We start from the raw sequence: 13881 nt of genomic DNA on the forward strand, positions 1-13881 counted from the left end.
ATGATTCTAAGCCGTAATGGTTGTATGAATAATTTCTCTAGAAGTAGCCATTTTCTAATTATATCGAATTTAATTCATAAAATATTAAAATAGGCAATTTTCATAACTTATTCGCGTTTCTCCATTAGTTATAATACGTTTTCGAGAGTAAAGACCATATTTCTTTTCATTTACTTATTTTCCTTGATGGAGAATCACGAATAATTAATGAAAATGGCCTATTTAAATATTTTAATAATATTTTTTGCATTAAACTCGATATAATTCGAAAATGGCTACTTCTAGAGAAATTATTCATATAATCATTATGGCTTAGAATCATTTCAAGTTGCTTACTGTATCATCTAAACGTATTTATTTTGACAAAAAATCAAAATTTTAAAAATCGACATAATTGTTCTTAGAAAAACTTTTTTATTAAAAATTTCTCCATCATGAAACTTTGTCCCAAACCTCTTTTTACTTTAAAAGTTTTATGGTGAAAATTTAAAAAATATTTAAAATGGGGTTTTTGTGTAATTTAAAATTTAAGTTTTATTTTTCAATTTTTCATGAAAATAAATAAAATATTTTTTCAGTGTATATTTTTTTCTTATAGTCCAAACAGTTCACTACAACTTCTTCATAGAACATTTTTCTCTAAAATCAACAGTTTCGGAGTTAGAATTTTTCAAATAAGTTGCATGCAAAAATTCATAGGCCATTTTCAAAAGTTACACTTGAGTTAAAGTGATCAATTTTTCTATGGAAAACACTTATTCTACCATACCAAAAACATGTGCAAAATTTAATCCAAATCGAAGACTATCGAGCACGTTTTTATATTTTTTTCGACTCATTCTGCATGGAATTCGTCTATTTCTTCTTCTTGGAAATGAATCCAGACACCTTCCATGGGGTTTCTTATTCTTCTTCTTTTCTAAATTCTGTTCCTTTTTTGATAATTATTATGAGAAACTGTTATAAACAACTCCATGAATTTCTCCTAAAAAAATTTCATTCATTCATTTTCTGAATAAAAATACCACTGAATAGACTATTGAAAAATATTTCAAATAGTTCTGCAGAAATTCAATTTTGCTTTAGCTTAAAAATCCATTCTTCAGGAATTATTGAAAAAATCCAACCTGCTACATATAACAAAGCTAAAATAATCTTGTACCAGTTAGTCTTAGAATAACCTCGGGAATAACTTCAAAAATTCCATCCAGAATTGTTGCAAACATTTTTGAAGTATTGCTACAGGATTCTTCCAAGTATCCGACCAACAGATTCACTAAAGCAACCTCGCATCATTTCTCTAGGCAGATGTTTTCCAAGAAATACTAAGGATTATTTCAATAATCCCAAAAATGTTAAGAAGTTCCAAAACAAAATTGGGATGACCTTATATTGTGCATATCTTTGACATACAATAGTGGTGTTTGTTGTTCAAAGATCGATAAAATTGATTTGTATGTTCATGGCCAAATCAATTTGTATTCAAATAAAATGGTTTCTAGAAGAATTTTCATTTCTTACATAAACATTCTGTTAACAATAAAAAGTTGAATAACGGAAAAATAATAAAAAAAAATCGTTTTTGAATAATTCTAGTTTTTGATTTATTTTATCAAAAAATTAACTTTTTAATAAACTGTTTAATCTATCTTAAATATTATCCCAAGTAACAATGGTAGCTGAATAACAGTTTATTCAGATGAAAAGACACTGTATAAACAGCATTTCAGCATAACAACCTGTTATTCAGCTACCAATGTTACTTGAGGTATGCCCAATCGAACAGATTAGCGAGAAAAAAAACTGATAACGGAAGAATTCATTCAGATCATGAGTTTTGAATGTTTTCTCATCAGGGTTTGTCCAAACATTCTTTAATTTCTCCAAGGGAACATGCATAAATGATGTAGCATTTTTCGGCAGATTTTTGACACCCCCTCCTTCATCGTAGCCTAATTTCCTATACTTAATACATGGCTCGTCACAAAATCGTACACTGCCCCTCCACCCTAAAACGCTACGTCATTTATGGACGGTCCCCAAAGGTCTTTCATGAGTATTAACATAAAACATAGCGATTCCTTCTGAAATTTCTCGTGGGGGTTCTTAACGAATCTACTATAAGGTTTTAAAATTCAGATATCCGGATGTTTTCCTAAGGTTTTTTTTAAAGATTTTTTTTCGACTATTACTTACGAATTGTTTGGATTGTTTTCAGATAATTCTACAAGTAGAGTAAAGTGGGGCAAAAGTTCGAGTGGGGTAAGAGTTTCTTTTTAAGATTTCCAGCTCAATTCAAAACAAATCTTAAAAATGTCATGGTGATTCGAATGCTATTCAAGTAAGAGACTTTCAATCCAAATATCATAAAAATCGATTGAGATTTGGAAAAGTTATGGCTATTTGTTGTTTTTCGACGTGAATATTGTAATTTTGGGTCAAACTTTCGTTGCATGGAACCAATTGAAGATAAAATCTTTTTCAATATTTTATGTAAGGGCGTTTCTAGGCCTATCATAAGGTTGCTTTGAGGTGTATTAGTATTTGCATAGATGCTTGAAAACAATTTTTGGCCCATAGTGGGGCAAAAGTTCGAATCAGCGGGGCAAAAGTTCGACCCATGTATAAAATCACGGAAAAATCTGAAAATTGTCTAAAATCCACATATTATCTTCAAATTCAGTTAAATTTGTCTGATCGTGTGAAAATTGTCACCAAAATTTTTCATTTCCACATAGTTTTGTGAAAAACTTCTATTTTTGAGTATATTACAATTAACCCGGTTTTGGGCAATTTTTTGATGAAAATTTAGTGTGTATTTTTCGTCAAACTTAAGTTTACGGCTGGTGTAAAGTATGCCTATCATAAAAGAATCGATATTTTGTGTTTTAGCCAGCGAACTTTTGCCCCACACTAGATTCGAACTCTTGCCCCACCGGTGGGGCAAAAGTTCGAATAAGACAATTAATTTTGAAACTGTTATAACTAAAAATGAGTAAATATTTTGACACAAGTTTGTTCAGCAAAATTATAGCCGATACGTTGAAGATTCAATGTATGGTATTTGTTTTGTTTCAACTGCTATTGTTTTCCTGGAAACTTTGATTATACCACTAAGGTCGAACTTTTGCCCCACCTTACTCTATTCAGTTTTTATTTCCTTCAGTATTTAATGCACGAATTTCCTTAGGAGTAAATTCAACGACTTCCCTGTATATTCTTGTTATCTTTTTTGGTCAGGGCTCAGCAATGATTTCAACCAGAAAATCCTTCAAGAATAGATAAAAAAGGAAAGAAAACCTCTAAAGAACTCTTTACGGGTTTTCTCAAACTTATCGTTAGATGACTTTTGGATAAATCCGTGGATATGATACATTGAAAAGAATCCGAGAAGAAGTTCATTGCCAAATCTATTAAATTGGCTAAATTTCAGAAAAATAATAATGAATATCTAAAAAATCTGAAATTATTAGGAAATATTCCTGAAATAATGCCAAATGGTAATCTGCGTGTAATTCCTGAAAGAATTCAGTAGCAAATAACAGAAGATATTTCATTTTTCTGTTTTTTCCATGCATGGTTTTTGAATCGAAGCGGTTTTTTTTCAATTGACGTGTTTTTTACGCAGTTTTTCGACCGACGTGAAAAACCTTAGTGTTTGATATATCGAGTTAGAGAGAGTTGATTGAATATGAGTACAATGGAACGCTGTTCATATGTCACAAGTTTTTGTCATTTTTCGGTGAGTGGTAGATGGAGTGCACGTAGTCTGTTTGTGCAGTAGCAAATACATTAATTTTGCCGTGTTTAATTGCACAAAAATACACCAAAACTTCAGCAGTGAAAGCCTTTGCAGTGTGGAGCGTAGTAGTAGTGCTATTTACACCATCAATACTCTATTAGAACGTTAAAAACTTGTTTTAAAACAAAAGTGAAGAAAGCAAAAACAATCTCCATCACTATTGGCACAAGAAGTTTATCGAGCAGTTTGTGCGTTCAATTCAGTTCAACAATGTCTGATGATGAACTTACCAAGCGAGCCAAGTTACGCAGTAACTCCACTCGCACTGCAAGTCCACTCGCATCGAAAGAGATGAGCGTAGCTGAGCTTGCAAATTTAATGACGACACAACTAAACTCTCTCCGACAAAACACGAAAGAGGATATCAACAAGCTCGGAGAACAACTGACCACCCAAATGGAAAACATGAAGGCAGATCTATCCATGGATATAGAAAAACTAAGAGAGGAGTGCAATCGATCAGTGAGTGACTTAACCGCTAAAGTTGCAAAAAACAAGGTCGATGTTTCTCATGCGCTAGAAATTGTGACCAGAGCCGATGATTTAATCGTGAATGGAGTGCCCTTTACTACCGGTGAAAACCTTTCAAATCATGACCTTTTATTTGTTTCATTAGATTTTAACTGTTCAGTCCAACCAAACATAGTTCAATATCGTGATTATAAAAATATTAATGTGGATGATCTAAGAAATGCGTTTGACATGTGCGACTGGGCGTATTTCTATTCCCAAAATGATCCTGACGTTTTAGCAAACTTTTTTAATTCATCAATTTTGTATTTACATGATCAATATGTTCCAATAAAAACGTTTACTTCAAAAACCAACATGAACCCATGGTTTAATAATGATATTGCCAAGGCTATAGTCGATCGCGATTTAGCATATAGACAATGGAAAATTTCTAATGATGACAATCATCGCACTTTGTTCAAAAGATTACGTAATAAGGTCACGGAACTAGTGCACAAGTCTAAAGAACGTTATTATGCTACCCAGCTTAATCCAGATCTCACGTCAAAACTTTTGTGGAAACGATTAAACAATATAGGTATTGGAAAATCGTCTACTTCTGACGTTAATAATTACAGTGCAAATGATGTTAATGAATATTTTGTCAGTAATTATTTAGAACCAGATGATCATTGTCCATTTGTACCTTACTCAACTCTGCGTTCTTTCAATTTTAATGAAATCAGTGAAGTTGATGTAGTGAATGCTTTGTTTGAAATTACATCTCATGCTGTTGGTCTAGATAACATTTCCCCTAGATTTTTGAAAATTATTTTGCCTTTGTGTTTAAATCAAGTGACCTTTTTGTTCAATAACACCATCAGAACACACAAATTTCCGTCTTCATGGAAATATTCCAAAATTATTCCTATAAAGAAAAAACCAACTGGTAATTCAATCGAAAATTTTCGTCCTATAAGCATATTGAGTGTTCTTTCAAAAGCTTTTGAACGTATTATCAAAAACCAAATATGTAGCTATGTTCTCGAAAACAAACTGCTGAACGATTTTCAATCTGGATATCGACCGAACCATGGAACCAAAACTGCAATGCATAAGGTTCTAGACGATATAGGAATAATTATGGATGGTGGTAAGCCTGTTGTTTTAATACTGCTAGATTTCTCTAAGGCGTTTGATACCGTTTCGCATAGTCGACTATGTAAGAAACTTGCATTGAATTTTGGGTTTTCGAACAATGCTGTTCAACTTGTCCACTCTTACCTGGTGGATCGTTCTCAAGCAGTGTGTTGCAACGGTAGCATGTCGACGTTTTCACCAATTAGCTCAGGAGTACCTCAAGGCTCCGTCTTAGGACCAATTCTATTTTCGTTGTATATAAACGACTTGCCTAATGTACTGAAATATTGCAGAATTCACTTGTATGCTGATGATGTACAACTATACTTTGATTGTTCCGAATTGAATGATTCTGAAATCACGTTACGTGTAAATGAAGACTTAGATCGTATATTTACGTGGTCAATAACAAATCGATTGTCTTTGAACGTCAATAAGTCGTATGCAATTTTTATAGCGGAACATACAAATCTCATCAGAAAACCGAATTTATTATTGAATGGTTCTAGTTTGCCGTTTGTTAACTCGGCATCTAGCTTGGGAGTGAAAATCCAGGAAAATTGCGAATGGGACTATTACTTGAGTGAGTAGTGTGGTAAAATATATGGCAAGCTTCGAACACTGCATCTTTGTGCCAGTTTTTTGCACACTGAAACTAAACTGAAATTATTCAAAGCGTTAATTCTTCCTCATTTTATTTCGTGTGATTTTTTATTAACACAAGCTTCGTCTGTGTCTTATAACAAGTTGAAAGTTGCTTTAAATTCATGCGTTCGATTTGTCTTCAACTTGACAAGGTTTCAACATGTTTCGCATCTACAAGCAAAATTAATAGGATGTCCGTTTAAAAATTTTGGGAAAATGAGATGTTGTTTGCTAATCTATCAGATTCTTAAATCTCAAGAGCCTCACTATTTATTAAGCAAATTGAGACCTTTGCGGAGCATTCGTTGTCGGAAATTCTCTATACCACGTTATCGTACCGCCAAACGCGGAAATTCATTCTTTATCAGAGGCGTTGCAATTTGGAACTCATTACCTAATAGTTTAACACTTCAAACATCAGAAGCTGCGTTTAGGAGGGAATGTATTGAGCACTTTAATAGTAATAATTTTTGAAAAACAGTTTTTAATCGTATCATTTGTTATTTGTAAATTGTGTTCAGCTATGTACCATCAATATTTCTGCATCAATGTAACATTTAAAAAGGCAGATGCCTTAAGTTGCGTAATAAATGATTAATAATAATAATAATAATAATAATAAGTTGGCGTGAGAGATGTCCAGTGAACCAATATGAATGAGTCCTTCAGCTCTTTATTCGTCAAGGGTTCCGAAGTGTTCGTTATAGTGACAGAAATTCACCGGAAAAGCACCATGATCTTCAGAATTAAATGAATAAAAACTTTGTACAACACCAAAATTGTCTAAAATCGAAAAAAATAGTTTTTTTTCCCAAAAGTTTCCTCATTTCACTAAAAATTTCATCTTTGTTTGGCCATAACTTCATAAATACTCAATCGATTCCAAATCTTTCTACATGTTTTTTGAGAAAATTAAGTTGTTTTGAAACTGTTCATACAACACATTTCTCTAAAATATGGATTTGACTTAGTTATTCATCAAAAACTACCCAAAAACATGACTTTTTAATAAAAAAAAACAAACTTCTTTGGATTATTGTTTTTTTCGTCGGAAATTGCATTTTTTTATGAAACTTTAGTTTATAAAGTTTGTTTTGATTACGAGGTGAAAGGTGCATATATTTTTTAACATGTGTAAAAATATGTGTTTCAAAATTACTTTAAAATTGTTGCAAAGCCCTTTCCAAAGGTTTTACAAATGAGAAAACCCTGTTTCAGCTTTAGAGATTGTTTAACCGGCAAAAATTTGAAAAAACTCTTATTTTTCTTTAAAACAAATCACGTTTTTTGCAGTTTTTATTGAATAACTAGGTCAAAACATGTTTCAAGTAAAATGTGTTGTATGAACAGTTTGGAAACAACTAAATTTGCTTCAAACATTTCAAAAGATTTGAAATCGATTAAGTATTTATGAGGTTATGGTCAATCAAAGATTAATTTTTTAGTAAAATGAGGAAACAAATTGGAGTAAACTACTTTTAACTAAAACAGTTATGCATACTTCACTGAAGGTCATTATTTATAACTTGAAAATTCACCTTCAAGTCGCTTGCACCACCTCTAAATGTTAATATTTTTGGCTCAAATTTTTAAGTTTTTATATGTTTTAAATTCAGAAGAGCACGCGAATTTTTAGTTTTGAAAACTTTTGAAAAATAAGTCGCACCCTAACCCTTATTGTATCGTTTGCACCCCAGTAGCTTTTAACACAACCTCATAACATCATAACCCTCTTCATTCTGGTTGTCGATACTTCAACGAAGTTTGTGATAAATTCGATTTTAATATTACCGAGATGACGTTTACAAATAGGATAATACATTAAAATAAGTTTCAGTACGTGCAATAAAAATTGAAGACGTAGAATAAACAAACAAACAAATAAACAATCAAATGATCAAACACCCCACAATACTTTTTTCATGTGAAATTTGGTTAAAAAATACGAACATATGTTTGAAAGAAGGTTGCAGGAAACGGAAATCTAATTCTTCAACAACTTTGAATTAACGTGCTTTGATATGCTTGTGTACGGTAGGAATCGGTAATCTAAATTTCTAGCTATGATTCATGTTAATATGATTGATTAAACATTTAAAAGATCCGTGTAAAATTGATTCGTAAAATGGGTAATAATTTACTATTGATGAAAGGAATTACTGATAATTGCTACTATAGGCATCTACTTCATGTTTTTTTAGTCATGTTAATGCTCGGCCTTCCTTAGCCGAGTGGTTAGAGCCCGCGGCTACAAAGCAAAGCCATGCTGAAGGTGTCTGGGTTCGATTCCCGGTCGGTCCAGTATATTTTCGTAATGGAAATTTCCTTGACTTCCCTGAGCATAGAGTGTCATCGTACCTGCCAAACGATATACGAATGTGAAAATGGTAACTTTGACAAAGAAAGTTCTCGGTTAATAACTGTGGAAGTGCTCATAAGAACACTAAGTTGAAAAGCAGGCTCGGTCCCAGTGAGGACGAAATGCCAAGAAGGAGAATAAGAAGAAGAATGAAGTTAAAAAAGAGCGAGCCATAACTGATTACTAAAAATGCGGAACCACTTTTGATGTTTACCCATAAGCTTCGCATTACCAACGATCCAGGTGTACCATTATGAGTCATTTACTACAGTCATCCTACTTAACAAATACCGTGTCACAGTTGAAGTCATAGCAAATCGGTCACCCATTCATATAGCGGGAACGCTGCTAGCTAACCTACTCGAACTCTACGATGTGCCTCATTCGATCATTATATGCAAATGTGCAAACAAAACAAACACACACCATTTCGCACAGATCAGCACAATTCTGGGTGATCAAAGTCTAACCGAACCGTCAACGTTTGAACCGGCAACCCACGTCGCGTATATCGATCACATGGATCTACCATTCAGTAGACCGGCAGGGCGGTAAATAGTTTCAAAAGGTATTCGCTGTTTTGCATTCTATTATTTTTTTGACACAGTTGTTCATCATTGACATTGAGACATACTGTGCGATTGTTGCAACACCTGCATTTTAAATACGAAAATTATCAATGTCATCATCTCAGCTAGTGAACTTGAGCTAGTATCAACTGGTCGGCGTTAAGTAAGAGTGAACCAACGGACATTTTTCCTATTTTGTGAAAAATGAGCAGACATTTAACAATTTTTGAACTTTAGAAAAAAAATGTTCAATATTTCCAAACATCTTTGTATTACTTTTATACAATGTAATGTGAAGTTATAATCATCAAAAACATTGTTCAAACCTTTAATATAATGTTTTTGGCGGATTACATGCCTAAAAGCCATTGGTTCACTAAATTTGTATTGTATATCTCGCAATTAAGAGGAAAATAACCATCAACGTTCAATTTTAAAAACCATCTCTTATTCCGAGTTTTGTACTTGGTTCTCTCTGACTTAACGCCGACCATTATGGTCATTGATAAAGTACAACTCGGTCAAGCAAACCTTTTGAAGCTGCTTTGACTTGGTACACAAAAAGTGACACTATGCCTGAATAATTTGCACCCCTTTTACCTGTTTGTCACACTTTTTCTGCGGAAAGCTCAAAAATGTTGTATGAATGGCAACCATTTGATAAACGTTTTACACGATGCCTTATCTCTATGTTTGTGGAAACTTTTGGTGAGCCACATTTACGTCTTGAAATTCGGACCATAGATGGTCATGTTTTTCGCCTTTTACTAATACAGCTCATGGGAGGTCAAGCAATACATCTGGGATATACTTACGCTTCGCAGTATGGAAGTTTGTTGAAACCTTTGTATGTTTTCATGTTCAGTGTCATTCCGCACTCGTGACATCGAAAACATGTTTTGTGCCATGTCTGAAAGCAGAGGAAAATAAAAAAAAGGGCGGTTAGTAACGATCGATCACACACACAAGTCGTCGATTAGCACGGTGCAAAGGTGATAATAGTTTTGATGGGTACGGGATTAACGACTGACAAACAAATCGCGCGCCTATTTAGCGATGATAAGGTCGATTGGAATCCACCAGTGAGACTCTTAAACGTATTATCATTAATTGTTTTGACGATTAGCGTATATGTTCTTCGAACAAGTCGATCGGGTGCAGTATGCTCTTCTATTTTGTGGCTTTATTATTCTACTGGATCCTGGTCTGTTTTCTATCAAAGGTACAATGCAAATTAGCTATACAATTAATTATGCTGATCAAACATACAGTGTTACAGTTATTGTATCATACGTGGAACTAAATATTTATGATAGTTCAAGTTTTTAAGCATATAGTGCAAACTGATTCATAACTCACCACTGGAAATTGGACTACACACATTCCTATCAAATCAATCAGCAGCGATAATGATATTTATGTATAAAGTGAAGTGAAAAGAAAAACAGTTATTAACATAACAATCTGTGTGTGGTCTAGTAGTGCTACACTGTTAGTCTATTGTTGCTGAAAACCCGTAGGCGAATCTTGTGTGTTCACTGATGTTACAGGACCAGCTAATCGTAAAAGTATAATTCTTTAAATTTACGAGTACTGATTTGGAAGAAGTTAGAGCAGTTATAAAAATTACAAAAAATAAAGTCCCTGGTGATGATGATTTTTTTTTAAATGCTTATCAAGAAAATTCCAGATAGAAGCTTATCGTTTTTGATTGATATATTTAACAAATGTTTTCAGTTGGCGTATTTTCCTGAAAAATGCTAAGGTTGTATCAAGATATCTATCGTTTATCGTCCAAACAGCTTACTTTCCTCAACTAGCCACTTTTAAATGGAGTATTTTTTTAATAGAATCATGGTTCTTATCAACGAAAATACAATTTTTGACAATAAAAAGTGATAGTTAGATTAGGTATTGCAAGGCCTTAAGTGCATGATGAATTTTCATATAGGAATGATTTTTTTCAATAGTAGTTCAGTACCTAAAGCAGTCCTCAATAGCTACCGAATACCTCAATACCGAATACGAATACAAATACCGAGGTATTTTTAATTGTTTTAAACATTTTTTTTTTTGCAATACCATAATAATATCGTAATAATAGCTGAACTACTGAGCAATACCGAATTCAGGTATGATACCAAAATATGGTATGCTAGGTACGAGTTATTCGGTCTTTCTCACATATTGTGGGTTCAACTTCTTTTAAAAACTACTTACAGTTTCAATTACATGCTTACAAGTTTGACGAGATACTTGAAATTTGCTCTCCAACACTGTCTCCAGTATGGGCCCTTTTAATTCTTATGATTGGGTGAGCGTAGGTTTGAAGAATTACTGGTTTCATTCCAGGTTTCATTGAATTTGTGTTATAAAGCTTTTCAAGAATAGCATACAATCAACTTTGCTACATGGTAGTGATCCATATGTTCAGAAAATGAGCAGTGTTATTATTCGTCGTATCAAATATGAAATGTTTCACAACGGCGGATATTCGTACTGACCTGCAGTAAATATTCATTTTCCAAGTGTTTGTGAAAGCTGTTATGCTTCGTTTACTTGTACATCAAAAATGCAATAAAACTACTATATTTTGATATATTAACTTCAGTTCAATTATCCATGTTGTGGGAAACTTTTGGGGATCTTAGCACGAAACACCACGGTTTGGGATGTAATTCAGAGCTGTAAACTATGTATTTCATTATTTCATTACTTTACTTCATTTCAATCATACCATACAAATTTTACATTGGTCACCCTAGTTGTCACGCTGCCCCAACAATCCAAATAATCGTGATTTTGCGAACTTTTTGATCTTGCGAACTATATAGTTAAATGTACAAACTCTATGTAGCCAAAGAATAACACAAAGAATAGCTACTACTTACTGTTGCAATCATATTCTACACTAATCATCTAGTTTGCGGCCTAACAGGTATTCTGCCGTTAATACACCTGCCAAAGCAATTTGGGATAGGGATTACTAAAAAAATCATCGTTTTTGCTTAATTACTTACAATAATTATAGGTTTAAGACGATATAATTCTAATAATAATCAAACTCCCACAGTTAATAATCAACTAACTTCTACACATCTAGATATCAGTCTTTCTGCTTATCAATGCAATTGACGTTATCGTCTACGTCTCCTACTATGACAGACTATAGCTGTCAGGCTCTCTGTCATTCGCAGTCTTCATTAGAGGGGTATGGAACGGTACTATTGGTCGCAAGGGGTTGGTGCGAATTACCATAACAGTTCCGCGTCCCGTAAGGCTGGTCAGGGATCTCCGATCCAGCTTTACCTACAGCTTTTCCAACCGCGCCAACTTTGCGACTGGTCTATGAACCATTCCGTTAACAGTCTGCACTACCGCATCACGTACTCGCCCGTCACGTACACAGAAAAACATATTTAATTTTCAATGTGATGTAAACTGAAGTCTACTGTAAAAATAAATCAAATACGTGTGTTATTACAGCATTATGTAAATTTGAATGAATATACATTTAATATTCAACTAAAAATGGTTGAATATTACATAATTGTGTAAATTTAAAGTGAATTCAATTGAAAAATAATGGATTGGTCGTTGAAATTTACGTTTATTTTGATGCTCCAAATATGTACATGAAAATAAACTTAAATTTACAACACATTTTTAGCTGTGTACGACAATCTTGGCGACTCGTCTCCGTATCCATCCATTCCGTGTCTTCTCTATGATGAAGACCAAATCTCCAACCTCGAATAGTTTCACCTTTTCGAACCATTCAGTACGACGGGCGATAGTCGGGAGATACTCTCGTACCCATCGCCGCCAGAACTGGTCTACCATAGTCCGGCATTGATTCCAGTCACTACGGCTAGCTTGATTCGGGTTCAGCAACGTCTTTGGAGTATGTGTTTTACCGCTAGAGCTGAGGAGAAGGAAATGGTTCGGCGTTAGCGCTTCCTGCTGTGCCGTTTCCAAAGGAATATTCGTTAATGGTCTCGAATTCACGACACTCTCAGCTTCCACTAAGTCCGTCGGCAGCGTTTCTTCGTTCGGTAAACGCGAGGTGTGCATCGCCGCAAGTGCAGTTTTCACCGAACGCACAAGGCGTTCCCAAACCCCACCCATGTGGAGCGGTCCCGGAAGGTTGAACAAGCACTTCGTATTAGCGTTGGTAAACGTTTTCGCTAGCTGACCATCAATTTTATTCATCTCGAGATTCAAATCCTTGCTTGATCCCATGAAGTTCGTGCCCCTATCACTTCGTATCTCTACAGGCGCTCCCATGCGTCCGATGAAACGCCTGATCGCCATCTCACAAGACTCAGCGGAGAGTGTGTGGACGATCTCAAGGTGTACTGCTCGAGTAGTCATGCACGTAAGCAGCGCGACCCAACGTTTGACAGTGCTACGGTGTATTCTCACTGCGATCGGTCCAAAGTAATCTACGCCTACATACGAAAATGGTCGTACATAGGCTTGAAGTCTGGCTGCTGGAGGCGCTGCTATTCGGGGTACACCTGGTACAGTGGTACAGGCTTCTTTATCTTGCACATTGTACAATCATTGGCTACCTTGCGTACAAGCGACCTGAGCTGAGAGATGTGAAAGCGTTGTCTTATCTCATTAACGATGGTTTCCCCTTTTGCGTGAAGGTACCTCCAGTGATACCAATCGATAAGCAGTCGCGTCCCTGGATGCTCCTTTGGCAGAATGGTAGGAAATTTAGTGTCGTATGTGACAAATGTTGCAGCAGCGATCCCATACTATTCTAAAAATGGCGACAACTTGCGGATTGTGCTGCTTTTCTCTAGCCGCTGTTGCTCGCTTAACTGCTTACTCATGTTATGTCACCAATTCGTCTGCATAGTTCTTTCTCTGGATCCAACGGTAGATTGTGGCCTCAACCTTGC

At 34.7% G+C, this 13881-nt stretch overlaps 1 protein-coding gene across 8 annotated transcripts in view; it reads right to left on the reverse strand.

The window, feature by feature from the left end:
- LOC110676235 (LIM and SH3 domain protein Lasp) overlaps window positions 1–13881 on the reverse strand; it is a 189252-nt gene that overhangs the window by 95676 nt on the left and 79695 nt on the right. For all 8 annotated transcript variants that reach the window (XM_021843307.1, XM_021843303.1, XM_021843306.1 and 5 more), the window contains one exon: window positions 9784–9878. In XM_021843307.1, coding sequence (XP_021698999.1) covers window positions 9784–9878 — 95 coding nt within the window. The remainder of the gene's footprint in view (window positions 1–9783; window positions 9879–13881) is intronic.

Source organism: Aedes aegypti, chromosome 2 (genome assembly GCF_002204515.2).
Source record: "Aedes aegypti strain LVP_AGWG chromosome 2, AaegL5.0 Primary Assembly, whole genome shotgun sequence".
NCBI classification, from domain to species: domain Eukaryota; kingdom Metazoa; phylum Arthropoda; class Insecta; order Diptera; family Culicidae; genus Aedes; species Aedes aegypti.